Source organism: Panthera onca, chromosome B4 (assembly GCF_046562875.1).
Source record: "Panthera onca isolate mPanOnc1 chromosome B4, mPanOnc1 haplotype 2, whole genome shotgun sequence".
NCBI classification, from domain to species: Eukaryota; Metazoa; Chordata; class Mammalia; order Carnivora; family Felidae; genus Panthera; species Panthera onca.
The window spans coordinates 64,295,353-64,318,125 of record NC_138345.1 but is presented as its reverse complement, the minus strand read 5'-3'; the positions used below and the strand labels follow the sequence as shown (position 1 = coordinate 64,318,125).

The window sequence follows — 22,773 nt, the reverse complement described above, 5'->3', positions numbered from 1 at the left end:
TTAAAAGAAAGGTTCGATGGTAAGGAGCCAATGAACCCACTTCTCAGGAAGTTACCAATCGAGTTTATTGAGTTCCCACAATGTACTTACTAGTCAATGTGTGTACAACCCCAAATTAAGAAAATCCCTCCCACAAGTGCCCATCAATTATGGATTCTTTCTTACGCCCAGTGGGGATGCACTGCTGTTCAAGTCACCTGCAAAATGCAGGGATAAGAAGAAACTTACTTGGTGCTCCTGGAGGCTGATCCAGTTTTTAGCTTTTGAATGCAACCATTAGCTTCATTGTTTAAGAGAAGATCATGGATCAAATAGACCTCTAGATCCAACCTCCAGGAAAAGCAATAGCTTTCAGAAGAGGAAAAGGAGAGACTTGGGGGAAAGTTTACACTATTATATCTAGTGTTGTGTTCATACAACAAGTAAGCAGGCACCTTCAGCTAGGATTGTTGCAGCGCCCATTAATCTGATCAGTTATGGTGAGGATTGCATTAGAGGTTTCAACTCATCAAAGCCTCGCGTAAGTCCATATTCTGCCTGGTTCTCCCTCTCTCCCACTTCCTGAAATAAAATCATGTCAAAGCAGATAACTCCCAAAACAGCTGATTTGCTACAACACATAGTTGAAGAAGGAGCTAGTAAACTAACCTTCCTCCAAGTTTTGGGACTCTGCTGTTCCTTCACATGAAAGAGAACAAAGAAGGATTGTATTCCAAAATAAAGCATACAAACTTCTTCATTCTTCTTTCATTAAAGTAATGTTTCCTTTTTTTTTTTTTTTTTGAACAGACAGTTTCTTCATGTTGGTACAATCCTAATCTAATTCAGCTAAGTGTATCCTCCTGCCAAAATACCCTTTTAGAAAAGATTACAGGTACGAGAGATGATAAATGGAGAAAATGGGCAAATTTGATACACATTACTTAATAGGAATGTGTAGAAATGTCAGAGGGAAGCATTTAGTTTTCAGTTCAAATAAGTGCTCTTTGAATAAATATATAAATCACATAGAAACTCCTATACTTTCTTCTTTTTTGGTAAGTACAAATCAAAATGACATACAGAAAAATCGCTCAAACTGATAAAAAGGTAGCATAGATGAACAAAAGATAACCAGTTTATTTACTGGAAAGAGTTATGCATTACACCATATTCAGTTGGTAACATAAACCAAGATATAAGAATCGATATATTGGCTTTTGGTTATTTTCTTAGCATTGGAGTTCCTTTTCCAACCATTGAGTGCATGATCAGATTACACAAATACAAGAACATATCATATATGGATTCTCCCACGAAACATTCACTGAGGATTGTCTATAATAAAAAAATTTTAAAGAACAAGCAATAATAAATTCATAAGAATTTTTCTGAATTTAAAATAAATGTATATGTCTTGGAGAACAAGTGTCCTTTGAAATTTGGATTTTAAAAAATAATTAGCAACAAAAGAGTTTCTTAGATCAGTCTTTTAGTCATGTTTTCATATGGTATTATCATTAGGTGGAAACACTTCACATCATTTAATCCCAAAAGGTATAATAACAAAATTGCAATTAAATGTAGGAACAGCAGAATCTTTACAACAACAATTATATAGTGTACAAATCAGGGGGGCCACACATTACACAAATGTTAATACTGGAAAGAAATACAATTCAGAATCATATATGGTTCCTCATATATGCATAATCATGCAAATAAAAACACTGAGTAGATTATAAAAATATCATAAAAGATTTTCAAAGAATTGTTTAATTGACTCTAACAGTCAAACCATTGAGCTTAAAAATTTTGTGGCAATAATGGTAAAATCATTTATTTCCTCTAAGATTTGGTACATAATCAAATCTATAAACCTAAACAACAAAATGATTCATTCTGGATATTTGTTATTATTGAATAATGATTTGTCAACAAAATGATGACATTTCTCTTTATAGTTCTCTGATCTTTGTTTTTAAATGACTTTTTAGAAAGAAAAGCATACAGCTATACTAAAAACATTCGATTTACTTCTCAGTGTTTTTATTAGAGAACCATAACGATCAGAGAATAATTCTGAAAGAAAGAAAAGTTAAAATAAAGATGTGTTCTTGACCAATGTTCTATAGCACTTAAACTCCAATCACAGAAATAATCTGGCTCGGCAGTTTATTCAGGCGTCAGTTTAAATAGGACAAATTTTAAATAACTCCAGAGGAAAGGGATAAAAATACACTGAGGATTAGAGCCATGCATTTCAATATGGAAAGGAGACCAGATATAGGTAATAATCTCCTTACATTCCTAATGGAGAGAAGATCACAAGAGAAATAAGACTTCTATAGTGTTCATATTATGAATATGGGAAAGCTTACATGATGTGAAATATCTCATGCAAACATTTTACACGCATACTTTTATGTACTCACACCCTTAAAGTAAAGGCAGTTAATTACTCCTCTTCTTCGTAAGTAGAACATTATTTCTGGAAAAATCGATTGGGGAACACACCTTAATACTAAATATCTTTTGCGGTTATACTTTGAGTAAGAAGGATGAAAGAGATGTCTAGACAAAATCCTTCTGATGTCAACATAATTGGATCAGGCTACAAATGCAACACATCAGGGACTATGGCAGTTAACTTGGCGTTTAAGTAAAGATGAATTTACTTACAGATGCAACTCATCTGGGGACATAATTACAGACAGTGGAAAAGGTCACTCGGGAGCTAGATTGGTCTATGTCCATAGAAATTGATTTCAAGGTAAAAATTCCTTGTCAATAGCAGCACTGATCATGCCATTTATCACAACTCCAGTTCAACAGCTTTGTCAAGAATTATGTTCCCTTTATTTGAAAACATATTCTTCTAAATTTTTTGCAATCTTAAATACAAGGATTATTTTAAATCATTCTGGCTTAAAAACAAACAAAAAGTCTGGAGGACAATTTTTTTTTAATTGTGAACTTTATCCTAAGAGTTCCTTTTGAATCTAAGTCCTCCTTTAGATCTACAATATCAATGCCTTTGGCATCCTTGGGCTGAATCAACACAGTTCCTTACTGGAAATCGATTACTTTCCCTTGATATGTCTTTCTGAAAAACAGATTATGTCTTTTGGCTGATTGATTACAATAATTACACATTAAAATTTGTCATTCTTATCCTAGTAGAAAATATATTCCATTTCTTCTTTTTCATATTTTGTAATTTCCGCTTGAGAATTGTAGAGGATTTTATTTAATACCGTCCACATTCCCGGTTGGTTTATATGACCAATGTTTCATGGTTGTTGGAAACAGAAGGACTATCTGTACAGGAATATTGTCCAAAGCATTAGAAAGAGGAAATACTGAGATTGAAGATCCTTTTAAGAAAAGATAAAATTTGAGAGGCATCGGGCCCCCAAGGGATTGCATACTTTCTATTTCTGAAGTATTCCTGAGGACATTTGTTTTTTAGACTCTGACAATTGAGGCTTTTTATACTAAAATTACTACATTCTGGGCAACTTTAAAGATATTATGAAATATAGCTGGGAGAAAAAGTAATACCAATGGTCTTGTTTTTTACCAGAGATCTTGGAAAAATTAAGATTGTTATCCTATTTTCAAGGGATAAAATATTTCATGATTAACCAGCATTACTTCAGAGTATTTTCAAGTTCAAAAGAAGCATAGGATTATGGAATCCCAGAATTATAATACATTATCATAAAATACCTTGCCACCTATCAATCCTTACTAGAAAACCAATAGTATTTAATTTTTGAAAAACAAAAATTCTTTATGATTATCAGTTCCACTGATTTCTTTTCCACCGTTAAAAATCTCTTTCATAGAGGTAATATAAATCCTTCACACTAAAGACTTAGTTTTTCTTATTGCAGTCTTAATAATGATATCTATAACCGGTACTTCTCGTTTGTTACATTTTCTTGGCTTGAGGATCACTATTGTACCTCCTTTTCCTTAAGCTAAATAAAAGTATCATCTTTCTAAATACGTCTTTTCTTAATTATTTAATAACTTTTCGTTTTCTCAAAGTTCTTCAGATTCCTCTTATTGAAGCAGAATTGTATGTATGAGAGGGATCTGATGAAATACAAGTTGACTGGAAAGATAAATCCAAGGGTCCTGTATACTCCTGTGCACTCAGGCCAAAGGCAATTTATTGCTCCTTTAAACTTAATTTTATTTTTTGGCTAAGAAAAAGCCTCAGTAGGAAAGCATCTCTGCATAATGACTTCTTTTTAGTATAGTAATTGTGCTTACTTGTAAAAAACTACTAGTTCCTTTGCTAACCGCTCTTGCCGGTTACCTTTCGTCTTTGCCCACTGTGTTTCCAATGATTAACCAATATTATTGTATTTCTGTAGTTGGTTTTCATTCGCCAAGTCTGTCTTCAGTCAGTCTCACTGAGGTTTGTTCTTTCTGATTTTCACTGATTCTCCAATTTTTCAATTTCTTTTTGAATTCTGATTTTTTTAAAGGTACTGATTTTTATCAATGCTACACATATTTATTTTTTAAATGCCTATAAATAAATACAGATATGGCTCGGTTTAAACTATACTAAACGATGCCACAGTGTAAATACATGGAATTCTCTCTTACCGGTTAGGGACTATTATCTAATTTTGTGCTGAAAATTAGAAATTTATTTCCACGTTTCTATATCTTCTTGGCAAAGTTTGCTAAAATTAACAACTTTATAGAATTGATACTTCAAAACAAGCATTTCCCACTCTATTAGGATAAAGAAGTGAAATAAAACCAGCATATAATAGATTTAATGATAAACTTGTATTGAAAGAAATAAATGTGTTGTCTATACCTTGGCTTTTCACCAGGTCGTAACTACAGAGTAAAGGGGCACGAAAGCAATACTGCACTGTCAATAGGCAGTACTGCCCTGTATTCCACACAGACAATACTTGTGCTGAATCCCTGTACCACCAACAAAGTTGATGAGGCAATAGAGGAAGATGTTCTGAGGTACTTTTTAAAAAGGCGTATTTTCCCTCAGGCACAAACAGTTTTTATTAAAAGTCAACTTAGCAGCCATGCCACTTCTCAGGTCTGAAAACATAATGCTTGAAAGAGAAATAACAAGAAGAAACAGAGAAAGAAAAAGTAGGAGGGGGTATGGGATAGTTTCTTTGAATTGAACTCCAACGAAATCCACACCGTCTCACTAATACTGGTACCAAGCAGATAAAACATTAACAAAATGAAGGAAATGATTAAGAACAGCAAGGCAATGCAGGTAGGAATGAGCAGAACACTCGGCTGCCACGATCAGGACTTTATGAAGGTCTGTTTTGTTTCTTGTTTCTGTTACTTTAACCTGAATCTTTACTTTGGTGAAGATTTCCAGTTACTCCAAGCTGCATAATAAATGACACTGTTGAAAATAGCACTCACATAAGGAACTCAAAACCTCTTGGTTGCTTTGGTAATAGTGACCACTACTTAATAGGTGTACGTACAACTGACGAGAGCTCCTGCACTGTGCTTTATGATTTACCGACTGGCTGCCATCTTTGATAGACCGTCCACGAATGTGCTCCCTACCCCCACCCATGAAGCTGAGATCTCCACAACTAGATCCCCACTGCTAGAGCCCTGCATTGTGAACTATCTTTTGTGTTAACAGTGAGGATTGTTTCTGTTTTGAAGAGAAGTTACAGATACAGTTACATGAAAAGGTCAAACCGTTATGGTTTTAAATAAGTTAAGGCTACCTGACTAGACAAGGAATCAGGGCTAGGAGCGATTGTGTGGGCAGCACTTGGTACTTAAGGAGCCCAAGAGTGTTAGACCTTTCAGCTCAATTAGCTGTTTTCCTTGTTCGTCAGATTATGTGCAAAAGAAATTTTGCTATGAAAATCCACTGCCTTAAATCAAGTCATAAAAGTTACCCAGCAGAATCTGTAAATGAACTAGGAACATGTATTATCTCAATATAATATAATGATTGTAGGCACCTGAGTGTTTGTCAAAAGTAGACAATGAGCTAAGGTTTATTTATTGTTTTTTGGCAAGGACGATTCATTATGAAAAAAACCTAACAACAACAAAACATACACTTTTAATCAAAATTTGAACACTTTCTGGGTAAATTAATTAATCAAAGGCTAACTTACATCTGTGTAGTATATTTTTTCCCAGTTTGATACCTTTTTTGCAGGAAAGACTCATGATTAAGGACCCTGAATTTGGGAAAGTAAAAAAAAAAAATCTGGTCTTTAAATGAACACGCTTTTTTCCCCCTTAACATTATTTAGCTTCCTTAACATTATCACACACACATACACACACACAAGAGAGCAGCACCAGTGATCTACTTGTCTGCAGTTTTAAAAAATTAAAGATGCTGTCAAAAGTTGAGTAAGTCAGTGAATCATAACATAGTCTTTCTTAGATTTACTTAATAAAATCAAGTAAAGAATTCTAGTTAAAAAAAAACAAACACCACCATCAGTCAATGTAAATAAGCACATAAACAATATCAGTGTAGCAGCAAATACAGTTATTGTTAACATTCCGATGCACCTCATTTATTATTTTGTGCAAGAAATATGACCATGGTCTGGTCAATTCCAGATTTCAAACTAAATTAAAACTCATACTTAATTGAGCAAATTATGTGTATTTAAAAATAAATGAATTAAGTTCACCTCTCACAGAAATGATTTTTATAGACATAAGTCATGTGGCAAATAAAGTATAAAATAAATATTGATGACAAAAAATATGGGAATTGACTTCTATAGCTGAATTAGAAGTACAAGGAAAGATGATTTTACAATCTATGTATTTTACATTGTCTTAGGTCTTTCTTATGCTATCGAGGTAAAGCCAGCCATCTGAGATACACGGTTCCTGTTTCCTTTTATTTCTTGCTTTCAATTAACCATAGCCATTTGATTGTAGAGGTTTGTCTGTGACTTAGAGAAACCATCAAATGTTTCATTACACTGGAGTCTGTGCTTTGTGTTATTCTTCTTAACTTTCTTTCATCTTCCAAAACGACGAACACGAATCCAATCCTACCTCTCACACCCGAGAAGAAAACACCCGCGGGATCTTGGGCAGTATCCTGTGTGTGGTTACAAAGCATTCACCTCAGATATTCGTCCGTGGGAGATGGAGACTAGGGGTAAGGAGGCTTGGAGAGACAGTGGAGAGGGGCGCACTGCGGGCTGGAATGTGGCTGCTCGTCAGGGAGAGCTATGTCAGGACTGAAAATGAGAAACAAGCGTGTCAGCAAGAAACACACGTACGGGGGGCCAGGCACACTTGTAAGGGTTAAAGAGACACAATCTCTTCACAGAAAATTTTAAAACAGAAACAGAAACTCTGCACAATAAACGGTTTAAATCTAAAGCATGCTAAGACGACTGGAGTTTTTCAAAGCAGTACACAGAAAGAAAGAAAGAAAGAAAGAAAGAAAGAAAGAAAGAGACAGAGAGAGAGAGAAAGAAAGAGAGAGAGAGAGAGAGAAAGAAATTAAAAAGAAAAAGAAAAATGTGGTAGGGAAAGGACATATATAACTCTTCCCCCAATGTTGCTCTTTAATTTCTGCACACAGTCTCGTTTCCCTCAGGTCTTTGGGTTATTTGCAAGAGTTCTTCAAATCAGTTCTTTTTAAACTTTAATGCGCACACCAATCACCTGGGATCTTGGTAAAATGCCGATTCTGATTTGATAGCTCTGAGGGGGGACCTGAGAATCTTTATTTCTAACAAGTTCCAGGGGAATGCAGACAATGCTGGACCAAGGCTTTAGAGAACTCTTCAGTTCTCTGGTAGATCCAGATTCCATAGGATAAGTCCTTTGTCTATGGAAGCCTAATTCGCTCTAAAGGTTGCCACTGCTTGCTTTAGCTTAGCGGTGTCAATCAGACGGGACAGTTTTAAAACTTCCTATTCGATGAGCATATAATACAGACTTCCAAACAACCACTTCCGAGAGCCTCCAGTTTAAATGAACACATAAATGTTCAGGCTCATCAATGTTTTGATGAATAGTCTTGCAGGATAAGGAAGTGAAATCACTGAATTTTCTACGGTAAATCTATAAAACACATTGGAGTTCAGACCTTTTCAAAGGTAACTAATGGAGGGGAACACACACTATGGGGATTTTTTTTAATAGAAAAAGATGGGCATTTTTCTAACACTCTGCTTTTTCCCTCATATATTATAAAATTCAGTACCATAGAATTCATTTATGTCAGGAGTAATATTTGAGAAAACTATTCATGGCTTACCATGATTATGAGTATTATTACTTATTTATTTAATCATAGTTTTTAAAGCTAATATTATCATTGAATTCATTAAAAATTGCCATTAAAAATACTTTTTATCTTGGGGCAGCTGGGTGGCTCAATCAGTTAAGTATCTGACTTTGGCTCAGGTCATGACCTCACGGTCGGTGAGTCTGAGGTCCGCGTCCGGCTCTGTGCTGACAGGTGGGAGCCTGGAGCCTGCTTCAGATACTGCGTGTCCCTCTCTCTCTGCCCCTCCCCTGTTCGTGTTCTCTCTCTCGCTCAAAAATAAATAAACGTTAAAAAAAATACTTTTTACCTTTGGTACTGAGATTATCCTTCAAGCATATCTCTTGAATTTTAACACAAAATTATAATTATGTAAAATACCGATCTGCTTGAGGTCATCTTTACCTCCCAAACTCTTTGAACTGCTATGAATTTAATTTCAGAGGAGAGGTGCTCTTCTGTATTGGTAAGAGCAACAAGCGATAACAATGATTTTTCCCAGCTATTTTTAAAATATGGTAGGTGAGCCTGGGAGAGCTGGAGCTTCAACACAAGCACTAAAAAATATCACATGGCAAAAGTCTTCCTCCATCCTCCACACAGAGTCAGATGGCAGAGGAACACAGACTCCGCAGACAGACTCTCCCATGGACCTAACAGGGCTTCTTTCTCTTAAATCTGCATGATTAAGAACAAGTTTCTTCTGGGGGGAACGAAACATATTATTCAACATAAGTTGTGGCAAGCAGCATGGGGTAGTCACATTACACAAGACGGCTGTTTGAAGGCCCCATGTCGTTCAAATACTCTTCTTCATCAAAGAAGACAAGCATTTCTGCTTGACCAGCTGAAGGGTGTTGCAACAGCTTAACTCCAAGTTATGGTCCGCTTGGCCCAACACCATGACATTATGCTATTCATGATGATTTCAAAATTTGTTCATTATTTCAGATTTTTTACGTAAAGTGAGGGATCATAAATACTTTATTTCTTTTTTATTATTTTTTTAATGTTTATTTGAGAGAGAGAGAGACAGAGAGAGACAGAGCATGAGTAGGGGAGGGGCAGACAGAGACAGAGAGACAGAGAGGGAGACACAGAATCTGAAACAGGCCCCAGGCTCTGAGCTCTTAACACAGAGCCCGATGCGCCGCTCAAATTCAGGAACAGTGAGATCATGACCTGAGCTGAAGTCAGACACTCAACCGACTGAGCCACCCAGGCACCCCCATAAATACTTTATAATACACTATGGCTATTTTAAATTTCCATAAAAATGCAATCACACATTGGCTTACAGGTTAAGAAATTGTTTCTTAGGTATAAATATTAGAGAAGTTCTAATTATTTAAGGCACAGAATGTATTGAGTTCTGACGGCTAAACACCTTCAGGAACCCACCTGTTATTCAACCTTTACCATTTAAGAACCTACTTTTTGTAGGTAGATCACGTTGTAAACAGTTGGCTTAGGAAACTATTATTAAGATATAAAAATGGGTATTTCTTCAGAAAGTTTCTTTTTTTTGTCCCAATAAGCAACTACTTGATAGAAGGGGAGAAGTGCTAAATAAGAAACATCTGCATATATTTAAATATTACATCCAACGCTGCAACACCTTGGGCACTCTGTCCATATTATAATATCTATCATCTATAAACAATTTCAATAACTTAGCTCTATAATGGAATCAGTCTGTAGAAAGCATATATGAAAAATAGGAGGAAAATGCTCATGTATTCAAAACCATATGCCCAAAAAGTTATTTGAACACCTATGTAAGCTGAAGGAAGTATAAGATAATTTTCATTGTGAGAAACAGAGATAGAGAACACTGATGTATGGTTACTCAACACTGTTAGTGTGTTTCATTTCTCATGTTTCTATGAAATGAACATTCCTTTTCCAGGCAGGGATAAAGCATCAACATGGGTGATTTAAATGCTCTCTATGCTCATCACAGCAGAATTAAAGTCGGTGAGCATCTCCTGGCAGCACATTGGTGTGTACTGCAGTGGTGGGACCATGGGTGCCAGACTCGTTGGGCTCAACTGCTTCCAGGATGGGTGACCCCAGAGAAGTCATGTGACCTCCTCCTCCTCCTCAGTGTCCTGTTTTAAAAATGGGTGGGGTAACTGTGCCTACCTTCGGGGGTTGTAATGATTAAAAACTGTAAAGAACTGAACACATGTCAGGTACATGGTAAGAATTCAAACGTTGGCTGTTAACTTTTCTTGCCAGAAAGAAGTGAAAAGAGCAGTGAGGGCATCAAATTCAAGCCATTTGGCAGCAGGTGTGGGTGGGAAGGAAGACGATCATAATCTCGGTGACTCTGAAAAGGACAGTCTTTCAGGTCTGTATGTACTTTATCATTTCTCTGTGTGGACCACAATAAGGGACAGCGGAAGCTTGGACCATGCTGCATTCACATGGGTAGAAACTAGAAACATCTGTAATTCATTAAGTTGCTTTTCTTTAAAGGAAATAATCCCTGTGAGGGTGTAGCAAACAACCTAAATTCTGTACACTCAGAAGATACGGAACTGGGGCAGGTAACCATTTAGTCAAACTGGTTCCTAAGAAAAAGAAAGGAAGGTGAAATAAAATTCAATGTAAAAAATTTCACCACTAGCCTTTCCATTCCTTACCCATTTGAAACACTTAAAGAAGTAGACTTCTCCTACGTAGGAGATCAATCACTGGATTCTACTCCTGAAATCATTACTGTACTATATGCCAACTAACTTGGATGTAAATTAAAACAAATTAAAAATAAATAAATAAACAAGACGTGGGCTTCCTCGCACTTTCCACAAGCAAATTAGAGAAGTTATGAAAGAGACCATAGGCCTTTGCCTTGAGGAACATTTAGGTACTGAGAATGGTTAGTAGTGGTGATAGATATCGAGAGCACATTGGGTGTGCATCAGGCCTGTGCTTCACAGAATCCCTCAAAACTATTCTCTTCCTTACTTGATAAGTGGAAAAAAACAAACAAACAAAACAACAACAGACACACACAGAAGCTGAGCCAGCAAAAGCAACTTTCCACAATTACACAACTAGCAGGTGGTAGGGGTAGGATTTAAACTCAAACTATCTGCCTCCAGAGCTCATTCACTCATTCCTGTAATCAACAGGTGCTGAACATCGGTGGAGCGGTGGGGATGCCCGGTGGAGAATGGACTGCGGGTTAAGACCCCTTCAGCACTCCACACACAGAGTCCCGCTAGGTTGGGTGTGAACATTTATAATTATATTCAATTACTTACACAATTAAAGTGACTCTACAGTTGGCTGCTGTAATAAAATGGCATTTATATGTTAGCAAAGAACATTTCTAAAGTAAAAATCCTGTTGCTGGAATCCTGTTGGCAGACTAGACATCAATCAGGAGATACTGGCTTGGGGCCTATTTAATCGTGCACCGTTTCCTGCTAACTCCCCGTCTCACTTCTACAGTTTGCTGGACAACCACCTGGAGACCAAGTCACATGGGGGCTTTGGCTGCCACTGTATTTCTGGGGAGCACTTATGGCTCCCCAGTCCTCCTGGCTCTAACCCATGGCCACGGGCAGCCAGCTACTGATATCTAGTTCTGACATATGTAGAAATACAATTAGACCTGCCCCTGCTCAAAACCAGCCTTGCCCTGGTAGAAGAGCAAAGCACAAATTAAAATCCGGAAAGAACAATAAGTAGACTATACAAGCGGCACCAGACTACAAAAACTTGGCACCATCAGAGGCCAAGTAACTGAGATGAAGTATTCCACAAGAATGTGAGGTCCTGAGGGGGGCGCTCTGATGCTGAGTGGGAGTGCAGCCACATGGAGGTAAATTCATGATGGATTTGTAAAGCTTTCATTGGAACAGAAGTCGTCAGCAAACTCTCCAACTTAGTGTCCAGGGAGTATGTAAAGCTGTCTTTAAAATTCTTCAGTTAATCTCATATAAAGGGCACTATCACTGCAAATATTCATTTTAAATGCCAATTGTAAGTTATTCTCCAGCTTTCAAATTCAGTTTTAATGAGGATGGTGGGTGGAGAAAAAAGAGAAACATTTTCATAAAGTTATCTTGCCACAGACATGAGATATGCTTTCTATTCTTCTTGCTTTTTCTGCCTGAGAACTATATTCTAAGGACAGAAGACAAGCAAAAGAAAAAGTAGGGCAAACATCCTAACAATTCCAGGTTTTATATTTGGGAAGGTAATGAACCACTGGACTAATTCAACTATTTACTCACACAAGGGAGCTGAAGGCAGCCCTTAGTCTACCCACTGGCAGCCAGTAAAATAAACTCTAGCTCTCTTGTATTTCCATCGGGTACACGTGGACTTCAGGTATCCAGTGTATGTTAGCGTAGCCCATATTTGAGATACAACGTAGCAAATATAATCATGGATAGGAAATTATGGTGTTAGAAAGGAGAGCTTGGGATCCATGGATCTGACATGCAGCTGGGTGAGAAGAGAAATGACATCCAAATTTACCTGACAGTTGGGCAGTCTTGCCTCCCGGCTAGTTGTGAGCACTGTGGCGGTACGGAGGCAGCAGGCTGCTGACAATCTACAAGAAACTGATAAATTAGACATGTATACAAAGAGATGACGGAGCATCGTGTTAGTAACAGTAACTAAAGCAGTTGCCTGAGAGATTTAGTGAGGAATGTGCATTCTCATTGAAACATCTGGATTAAGCTTTGTTCCCCCCTGAATGATGCCAATAGAAAAGACAAGATGTTTTTCTTATTTAAATTCAGTATTAAAAAATTAGTGACACAATTAGTCTCACAATTAATCTCACAATTAGTGAGATTTCTCAAGTACTTTTGAACATATGTGGCCATTCATATTTGGTATCTGGACACATCTAAAAATAAGGGACCTATTAATATAATGAAAGATCTTCAAGTTCTGAACTTGATGGTAGTTGCATGTTTTGCACCTAGGTCTGCTTTTCCAAAATGGGATACATTCAGATAACTGCCTTTATTGTCAGAACACATGGGCATATTGTCAATCCCATAGGTACATTGAGAAAAGCATGCAATACAATATTTTCCATAATTAAGAAGATATCAGAGAAAGGAGTCATCTTTACAGTTTTCTGATAATGTTATTAATCAAAAGCAAGAACTGCTAGCCGAAATATTAGAATGTTCATTACAATAGCTAATTGCTAGTAACTTGGACTGATAGAGAAAGATAACATGAATGGGGGAATCACTTTTGTTATATTTTTGCCATTTTAAAGTCACATAATATTACTCACACTAGGTTGGCAAAATGCTAGCTAGTGAAACTCCATGTGTTAGCTGATCAGTTATGTTAATCATCTACTCCCACCGTGTACTGGGTGTTCTAAAATAATCAAAGAATAGTCTGTTTATTAGCACCAGACTGACTGTCACCTGAGAAGTTAGTTAGACATGCATGTGTCATATTTCTGCAAAAAGATTTTGCAAAAAAGTCAAAATTAGAGTTAGACTTGAAAATTCAATTATTCTCAAATAATTGCAGCATGTCCTTTTGCTAACTGCTTAGACCATGGATTTGCTTAGCAAACCTCTTTCCTTATACGTTATAAACATAATATTTAAGCCAAATTATAAAATCATGATTTATAGTCTTGAATTATTGAGGCTTCACTGAAATTTCCATTTACAGGCTTGTGTCTAAGTATCACTTGTTCTAAAGCCAGTATGTTCTCAATACAGCAAAACCTGCTTATATAATTCCAGAATACCAAAATTTGTGAAAACTGCTGATGCTTTTGCTTACAACATTGAAACCACACTAAAGCTGTCTGTGAGGCTAAGTAGACAGGCCTGATTTGAGTTCATTCAAGGGAACATCATTACTGAAGGGAGCCTTTCACAGGTGGTCTTTGTTGCAGAATAGCTTATTAATTATTGCTTACTAATAAGAATGAGATCTGATTCTCACTGAGTAGCTTGTGTTCAGATTATCATAGTTAGTAAAAGTCTTTCAAATGTAACAAATATTTCCATTTTCTCCACTTTGGAGAATTATTTTTTCTTTCCTTTAACTTTGTCTTCTCATTTTGCAGCTTGATTAACTCAATGATTCCCTTTTGTAGAAACTCAGAGTCTTAAAGGATGAATTCCTTCATGCGCCTTTTATCTTTTCCAACAGCTTTCTGATCTAAGTGATAATTTAGGGATGTCTTGGGCTAATTCAGATAATGATTTTGATACGATCAGCAGTTTTAAGTTAACCAGGAGAATGCTGCCCTCCTATGGTGTATTTGGGTAAATACAATGGATGGAAATGAAAGTGAACACCGGGAAAACCACTCTGGAATTTGGCCCTATGTCTTCCATTTCCAGGGAGGTAAAGCTCTTCTTTTAAAAAATTTTGGCCTCTGTGGAATGACAAGCCTTAGAATTAATTTGAGCGTTTACATGGTCTAATTTTTTTCCTATTTCTCCCTTACAATAGAAATATTTTTTGCTAAGGTAGTTACAAATTATTATTCATTCAAAATATGCTCTGTGATAAAATTTAGCAAGCAGATGAGCAGGACCACAGTGTATTCCCTTAATGAATTGTTTAATAAGTGGTGGATATTCCTTACACTTGTAGTGAGTATCAGTTTTTTCTACTTCAGTAGCAACATCACCTCTGGGCTCATTATCATTACTACTTTGCACTTGTTATTTATAAGTACTTAGCAAGTGTTGTCCTTAAAGGTTAAAAAGCAAATTCCACAAATAATATGGTGATAGATGGAAAAATAAAATTTGAAAAACAGCCATATTGCTCTGACTTGCCTTCTAAAACTTTCTTCTCAGGACACCTGGGTGGTTCAGTCGGTTGAGCGTCTGACTTCAGCTCAGGTCATGATCTCATGGCTCATGGGTTCGAGCCCCGCATTGGGCTCTGTGCTGGCAGTTCAGAACCTAGAGCCTGCTTCCAATTCTGCCTCCATCTCTCTCTGCCCCTCCCCCACTTGTGCACTGTCTCTTTCTCTCTCTTTCTCAAATATAAATAAGCATTAAAAAAATTTTTTTTAAAACTCTCTTATTGGGTTGACAGCCTTCCAGTTACATATACATCTAGCCCAGCTGAACAGTGGGATGTGTACTAGCATGTACTTTGTAAAATGAAGTGGGTGGGTTGGGGACTGGGAAAATCCCTTTACTTTTGAGGGCATAAAAGATGACAATTATGTGACTCACGCAGGATATATTAAAGTACTCCAGGAGTCACTACTGTCACCTGAGCTCATCACAACCATTCAACAATCAAGTTACTAAACTCTGAGTATGTGTTCAAATCTGTTAGGCATTGGGGACAAAAGGAAAACAGAGAAGATATGGTCCCTGGCCCATTGGGTAAAACAAGCATATTCAACCAGCAATTACAGTAAGTGTCATGATGCCGGTGGTGATGGTGATGGTGATGATGATGATGGTGATGATGATAACCACCCAGCACTTATTCATTGCTTACCATGTGCCAGGCACTGGGTAGGCACCTAACATGCATGCTCTCCTGTAATCCTGTTTTATTAATCACAGTTGATGGATGAGGAAAGGAGGACTTAGGTTAAGTAACTAGCCAAAGTCCACCAAGAGGTGGAGCTGGATTTGAATCCAGGATTGTATAAGCCAAAGGCTGAATTGCATTTGCACACAAATCAGTGCATTGCTTTCCAGGATAGGAAAATGTAGGAATCTCAGAGCAGAAATACTTAACTGAGTCTAAATGGTCAGAAAATGCTTCCTGGAGGTTGTAACATCTAGGCTGATGCCTAAAATGATGAGTTAGCCAAAGCACTTCTTAGCAACTATAAATGGTTTATGGTGTCTACTATTAGTAATAAAATCTTTTATCACAAAATTAAAGTATTTGAAATGTTCAGAACTGAACTAGATAACACTGTATGTTCATAAGGTCACAGGCCTGAGACACGTCATAGCATATTCAAGAGATTGTTAGTACCTCAAGGGCAGATGAATAAGGGATATTATAGCTTAAAGCATTGACAGATCTATACTGGTATACACATAAAGACTACCCTTGTATGACATTCCTCCATAAACAAAGCCAACTAGAAAGGAAGTTTAAAAAAAAAAAGGAAGGAGAAAGAAGAAAGGAAATTATTCGCTGAATCAACATGATGTAATTTCTCTTAGGAACTTTATATTAGTTATCTGTTTTAAGTCTTAGCAACACTCTGGAGGTATTATTTTCACTATTCCTGCCATAAGAAAATAAGTATTTTTGATATATGGGAACGGTATCAGAATCTCATATACCCTGAGGCTATTTTTTTCCTTTAACATTTTTCATGCACTAGCAACAAATACAGAACTGACATCATAGTAGGTGTTCCACAAACATTCACTGATTAAATTAATACACGATCACCATATATATTAACTTGCTCACCGTCACACAGGTAGAAAGTGGCAGAGCAAGTATTTAAAACAGGCAGACTTTTCTGATGCTGAGGCCTATTTTCTACTCACGACTCTGATTGTTTCTCAAATTGACACTAGCTACCTCTAGAAAATATCGGGGTCATAGAGTCAAAGAAACATAAATAAGAACTTCACCAGGGACACCTGGATGGCTCAGTCGGTTAAGTGGCCGACTTTGGCTCAGGTCCTGGTCTCTTGGTTTGTGAGTTCGAGCCCCTTGTTAGGTTCTGTGCTGACAGCTTGGAGCCTGGAGCCTGCTTCAGATCCTGTGTCTCCTTCTCTCTCTGCCCCTCCCTCACTCATGCTCTCTCTCTCCCTCTCTCTCTCTCTCCCTCTCTCTCTCTCTCCCTCTGTCTCTCAAAAATAAATTCACATTAAAAAAAAAGTTAAAAAAATAAGAACTTCACCAGATAGTTGACATAGTAATTTGAAGGCAACCAATTCCCTCAAAACACAAAGCAAGATCAAGGGTGCAAGAATGGAGATAATATGCAATTTCTGTAAATTAACGATTAGGGAGAGAAAGTCTGGTTATAGGGTTTTCCTCTCTGGCTTCTATTACTTTTAAACTTCCTAATGCAACTTAGAAATATGAACAAATTTTTTAAAAAGTCAATGCCTTAGAAGGTCCCATGAGCCTCCTGGTGGCTGTTTGGGGAGGGAGGGAGAGCCTCTGTGTTTTGGCTCCACACTGGGCTCAGCAGGCAGTGGTGAGAGGGTGAGGACCCTGCGGCTGCAGGGACAGCTTCCTTGGTGCCAGATGCTCTGCGGGAAGCCTAGCAGCAGCTCTTTGTGGCAAATGGTCCCCTACAGAGTGGCCAGCCTTCCCCACCCCTGGGGTTCCAGACCTGAGAACTGATGCATCCCTATCGTTTCATGAGCTCTTATTTTCCATACCGCATCTCCTTCCCTTATGACCACAGACTCCGCCAGGTGCTACACATCTTCCTATGAAAATTCCCTGTCCCCTGAGGTTTCCTCGGGCCAAATAATGCAAATTCCTCTTCACAGGACCCAATTTTGACTTCCCTCACTTGCCTCCTTGCTCTCTGACCATGTTCCAGTTTATGCAACAATCTTCTAAAAGTGAGGTGTTCAGAAAGGAAATCCTGTGGGATAAGATGTGATTGGCGGGGTGGGCTGGCAGTCTTGCCTCATTTGAGATATCCTGATTCTATTCAAAGAGCAGAAGCCTGTATGGATTTTTTTTTTTTTTTCCCAGCAGATGTGTCACACTGTTTCATATGAGCTCACTTTGCCTACAGAGGGTGCCATCCAGTTATGCTTCCTCCAACTTGTACTTGGGGTGTCTGGAATCCCAATGCGATATTTCATGTGCTTTTTAAAAAAGTTTTATTTAAGTGAGTTCTACATAGGGCTTGAATTCATGACCCTGAGATGAATCAGTTGCACGCTCCTCCGACTGAGCCAGCCAAGTGCCCTTCACATACTTTTAATTTTATGTTTATCTCCAGTACGTCTCACCTTTTTCTACCTGATGCATCTTTTAGATCCTATTCTGTCATCTAGTATAGTAACGTCCTCTCCCTGTTATTTCTCCCTCAAATTAGAAAATGTGATATTCATGACCTTGATATCTTCATTTTTATCCAAGATTAGTAACCAATAATGGGGTCAGGCTAAGTAGAGACCTTATGTCATGAACACCAATCTATGAATTTGGGCCTTTGAAGATGTCTTTCAACCAGTTACGGACCTAAACAATTACATCATCTAGAATTTTTCTATCCTAAAAAACATTATAAAATACCTGGTCAGTTGTTTGCCAAAATTCAGGTATATTATATTACCACTCTTCCTGATCTTACAAGGTAGAGAATGAAAATAAGTCTAGCATAAGTCATTCTTGATGAACTCATGCTGGCTGTTAGTGATCCCTATTCTATACTGAGCATATGAAACCCATCAGCTTCCAGAAATTTCCCTAGAATCAGCCTCAAGGTTGTTGGTCTACAGATCAGAGAAATATCTTTCTTTTCCATTATATAAAAATTCTATTTCCACATTTCTTTCTCTGACTCATCTAGGAACTCACCTTCTCACTTCCATATTCTCCCTGAGCACATTTTCCTCATCTTTCATAAGACCATGATATTTTTAGCATCTTTCCTCTGACAAGAAAAGTGGGAAGGAATAGTATGTGTGCTTTCCTTTTTTTTTCCCCTTCTCATTTACAAATGGCAACTCACATACTTCAAAAATGGCAGGGAAAATGAAAATCATGATACAAATGCAAACATGCCTCTTGGTGAGACAGTTAATCACTTTGTCTACTTGATGTACTATTTCCAAGACTGTTAAAGAAAGATGGGCTCAGTAATTAAATTTACCCACTTAAACAACTGCTGTCATAAATAATGATATTACTGTTATTTTCAAATGGATATCACTTTGGAACAAAAATCTTACCTACTTGGAGTAAATGGTCAATATTCATTAAGGACCTTTCAATGAGGACAGATGATTAACAGTAGAAAAAAAATGTTTAACGATGAAAGTTATTAAACAGAAGGTCAACAGAGATAGTTATAGATTGTCCTAAAATAGCTCCTTAGTTAATGATCAAAACATAGAGACATCCTCTTTTGTGCCCTTATGAGAGATGAAAGGATATCCCTCGTTCTTCTTTCCACACACCTGGCCATATGCTTCCAAACTAGTCACTAATTGGGATTTGGGCCATGACAGAAAAGGAAGAGTAGGCAGAAGGAATGCAGAAGGAAGAGGAAAGGATGAGAAATAATGGTAACATGGAACATTCAGTAAGTGCTGTGTATTTGCAGACATTAGGCTAAGCATTTTGCATGCAACAGTTCTTTAATCCCTAAAAAAACTTAAAAGAGATTGGATTTATTTTTATTTTGCAAACAAGAAACTGAGGCCTAGGGAGGTTAAGGAGTTTGTGCATGGGTACCTTCCGTAAGATTTTTATAGTGAACAAAAGCTTTTTTGGGCTCACAAAACTCAGTTGAGTTTGGTTGTCATGGTCCTCATTTTAGATATCAGGACGCTGAGGATCAGAAAGGTTCAAGTGATGTTCTTTGCACCCTTGCAGAGGGAAGCACAGTGAGAACAGAAGCCCAGTGGAATGCCACATGGATCTGTAATGGACTAAATTTTGTCACCCCAAATTCATATGTTGGAAGCCCTACCACTACCTCAGAATGTAACTACTGTATATTTGGAAACAGGATCTTTAAAGAGGTCATTAAGTGAAAATGCTGCTGTGTTAGGGTCAGCTCTAATCCAATCTGATTGATGGCCTTATGAAGAGAAGGGATTGGGAGACAGAGAACACAGAGACACCAGGGATGGGCTCACACAGGCCATGTGAAGAGAAGGTGGCCATCTACATGCCAGGGGGAGAGGCCTCCAGAGAAACAAATCCTGCCCAACCTTGATCTTGGCCTTCTAGCTTCCAGAACGATGAATAAATAAATGTATATTGTGTAAGCCCCTCAGTCTATGGTCTTTTGTTATGGTAGCCCTAGCAAACTAATATGGAGCCTCTGTAGTTGCTCCAAAGTGGAAGCAGTTAGCACCCCTACTCTTCTCTCTTACTCTGTCATCAGTACTTCTCTAGTCTAAGTAAACTGAGAACTTAAACTTTTCCAAACTCTAAACAGTCTAAGAGTTGGGACAAATAAATAAGGTTTAATTCAAGGAAACTCAGGGAAAAAGACATATACAAAAGGCCAGAAGCACAAATTCTAAATGAACATCTGTACTCGAATTTCTGCAGACTTTCTTCTTAGCAAAAAAGCATTTTAAATGCCAAAGTGGTCAAATCAGTGGTATTGGCGAAAACTAAACCGATGACAGAATATGATATCTGAGTATTTTCTAGAATACAAGTTTCTAGAAAAATTGCATAATTATTAAAGAAAAGCCTCCCAAACACAGGAATTCTGGATATTTGCAGATAACAGCACAAAGATGCTCCTCATGATTACTGTCATACTTATGCCTACAGCCAGGTCTTAAGTGAGGGCTTTACACAACAATCCTTGGGGATGGATAATGGGTAAATCATGATAATTTTCTTCCATCTGCCAATGATATTCTGCAGCAATTCTGTGGTCTCCTTGCCTTCCTCTTCATTCTCCATTCTCTCTCCCTTGTGCTCCTCAACTTTCCTCCATTTCAGCACGAGATTTAAAGTCCATCAGAGAGACCTTTGTGGTTAGATCCTACTCCACCAAACAGTAGCTGAGGGACGCCGAAGAAGTGACTTAACTGTTCTGAGCCTCAGTTTCTCTGTTAAGTGAGGACATTAAATACAACTTTGCAGACCAGGTGAGAGAATGTCTGTGAAAGCATATAGCCCAGGTCTATGGACAGGAATTGTCATTGATTACACATGAGGAACACCATGGGGAGAAGTCAAGGTGACCTTGAGGTTTTCAGCTTGAAGTAACTAAGTAAATGCCTTTGACAACAGTAAAATTTAAAAAGCCAAGATAGACCATATGATGAAATCATCTTGACAATGATTCTTTTGGGTTTTTTTCTTTTCTTTTTTTTTTTTTTTTTTTTTGCCCCTATCATTACATTCATCTGAAATGCTCTTCTCTTGGACCATTCAGAAATAACAAGTTTTGTTTTTATTCCTGACCACCCAGGGGGAAGCATTTGCTTCCCCTAAGCTCCTTTTGTATACAGCTTTGACCACTGCTGTCCCTGAAGTATGTCTAATCTCCTTGGTCACTCTACGTGGTTCAGAGAGAGAGAACCCTGTCTTATCATTCTTATAATTCTTCGTTTCCCCACAGTAGTCTGCTTGGGGATGCATGTGGTGAAAAAATCCTTGTTAATATACTGATTTCATCTTCCCTAAAGGATTCTTGGATTTGTTTATTAGTACTTCATTAATGCATTGTCTGATGGATCCACTTGAAGAGGGGAGAGTTTATAATTAGGCACTCCTGTCATCATCTTTCTAATGAAAGAAGTAAGAAGGAGGAAATACTATCTGATAGAGGTTTTAGAGCTAATTTAGTGATATTGGGTGATTAATTATCATCCTTTGATAATTGTAAAACTTGGATGTATAAATCTTGAAAATAATTTTTAAGTGCCATTATTTAAGGTGTGCCAAATAACATCAATACTAAATTATTCCTCACTAAATCTACAAAATGATTAATAGTGTGTTAGTGAATTAACAGAAAAGTTCATGGAAAGAAGCATCAAAATACATTCTCCTAATAGTAACGGCTTGAACGCTTAAATAGTCCTATGGATGCCTATACACATAAACTGAAAAAAACAGACATACAGAATATTTAGGAAAAAAAAAGAAATATTTAAAGTAGAAACATTATATAAAGAAAAATAATAAGGAGAGCATGAAATAGAAACATTGACATAAATATAAACAGTAATTAAGAAAAGTTGAAATATTTGTAAAAGTCTAATGATGAACTTAAAGGTACATTGACACTAATAAAAATGGATAGCTGTGAATCAACTTTTAGCATTTTATAATCAAACACATGGAGTTGGCTATCTCATCCCTGTTTGCTAAACATACAACATATCCTGTTAATACATTAGTTTCTCTGAAAGTATCCACCGATAGGACAATAGCCTTATTTCTGACTACTCAGGAGTGTAATCTGCTAATTCATGTCACCAGACACTTCAGCCTTATCTTTCCATCAGTGTTTAACACAGCAAATTCCATGACATGTTTATACCCTTGATAGAAACAATCATTATTCATTAAAATTTTCCAGAGAACAGTAAAGACAGAATTGTTGAAATACATAGAAAAAATTCAATATAGACAATGCAAACATATGACCCGATAACATCTTTAAACTGGCTCCACCTTCATACAAATGACAACTGCATATAGTTTATCACATTTTGGTGACAAGCATTAAAATTGTCTTCAATGATGTAGAATCAGAGCATGACTTGCGAAGAAGAGGGAGCATCTTTAGACCTTTCAGTCATCATAGATTAAACAAAAACTTTCACCCAGCTTTCCATCTGCTGTCCTCATGGATATCATAT

The 22,773-nt window shown here is 37.3% G+C and overlaps 1 protein-coding gene across 4 annotated transcripts in view; it reads right to left on the bottom strand.

Annotated features, from left to right (window-relative positions):
• Window positions 1-1,079: 1,079 nt before the first annotated feature.
• The window catches only part of BICD1 (BICD cargo adaptor 1), a 252,906-nt gene continuing 231,212 nt past the window's right edge, over window positions 1,080-22,773 (bottom strand). The window contains exons 9-10 of one of the 4 annotated variants that reach the window (XM_060657982.3): window positions 12,773-12,848; window positions 1,080-7,235 (exon numbers count right to left, since the gene is read on the bottom strand). In XM_060657982.3, coding sequence (XP_060513965.1) covers window positions 7,148-7,235; window positions 12,773-12,848 — 164 coding nt within the window. In that variant the 3' untranslated portion in view covers window positions 1,080-7,147. Of the gene's footprint in view, window positions 7,236-12,772; window positions 12,859-22,773 lie in introns of all 4 variants that reach the window. The other 3 variants (XM_060657977.3, XM_060657978.3, XM_060657981.3) reach the window with 3 other exon arrangements.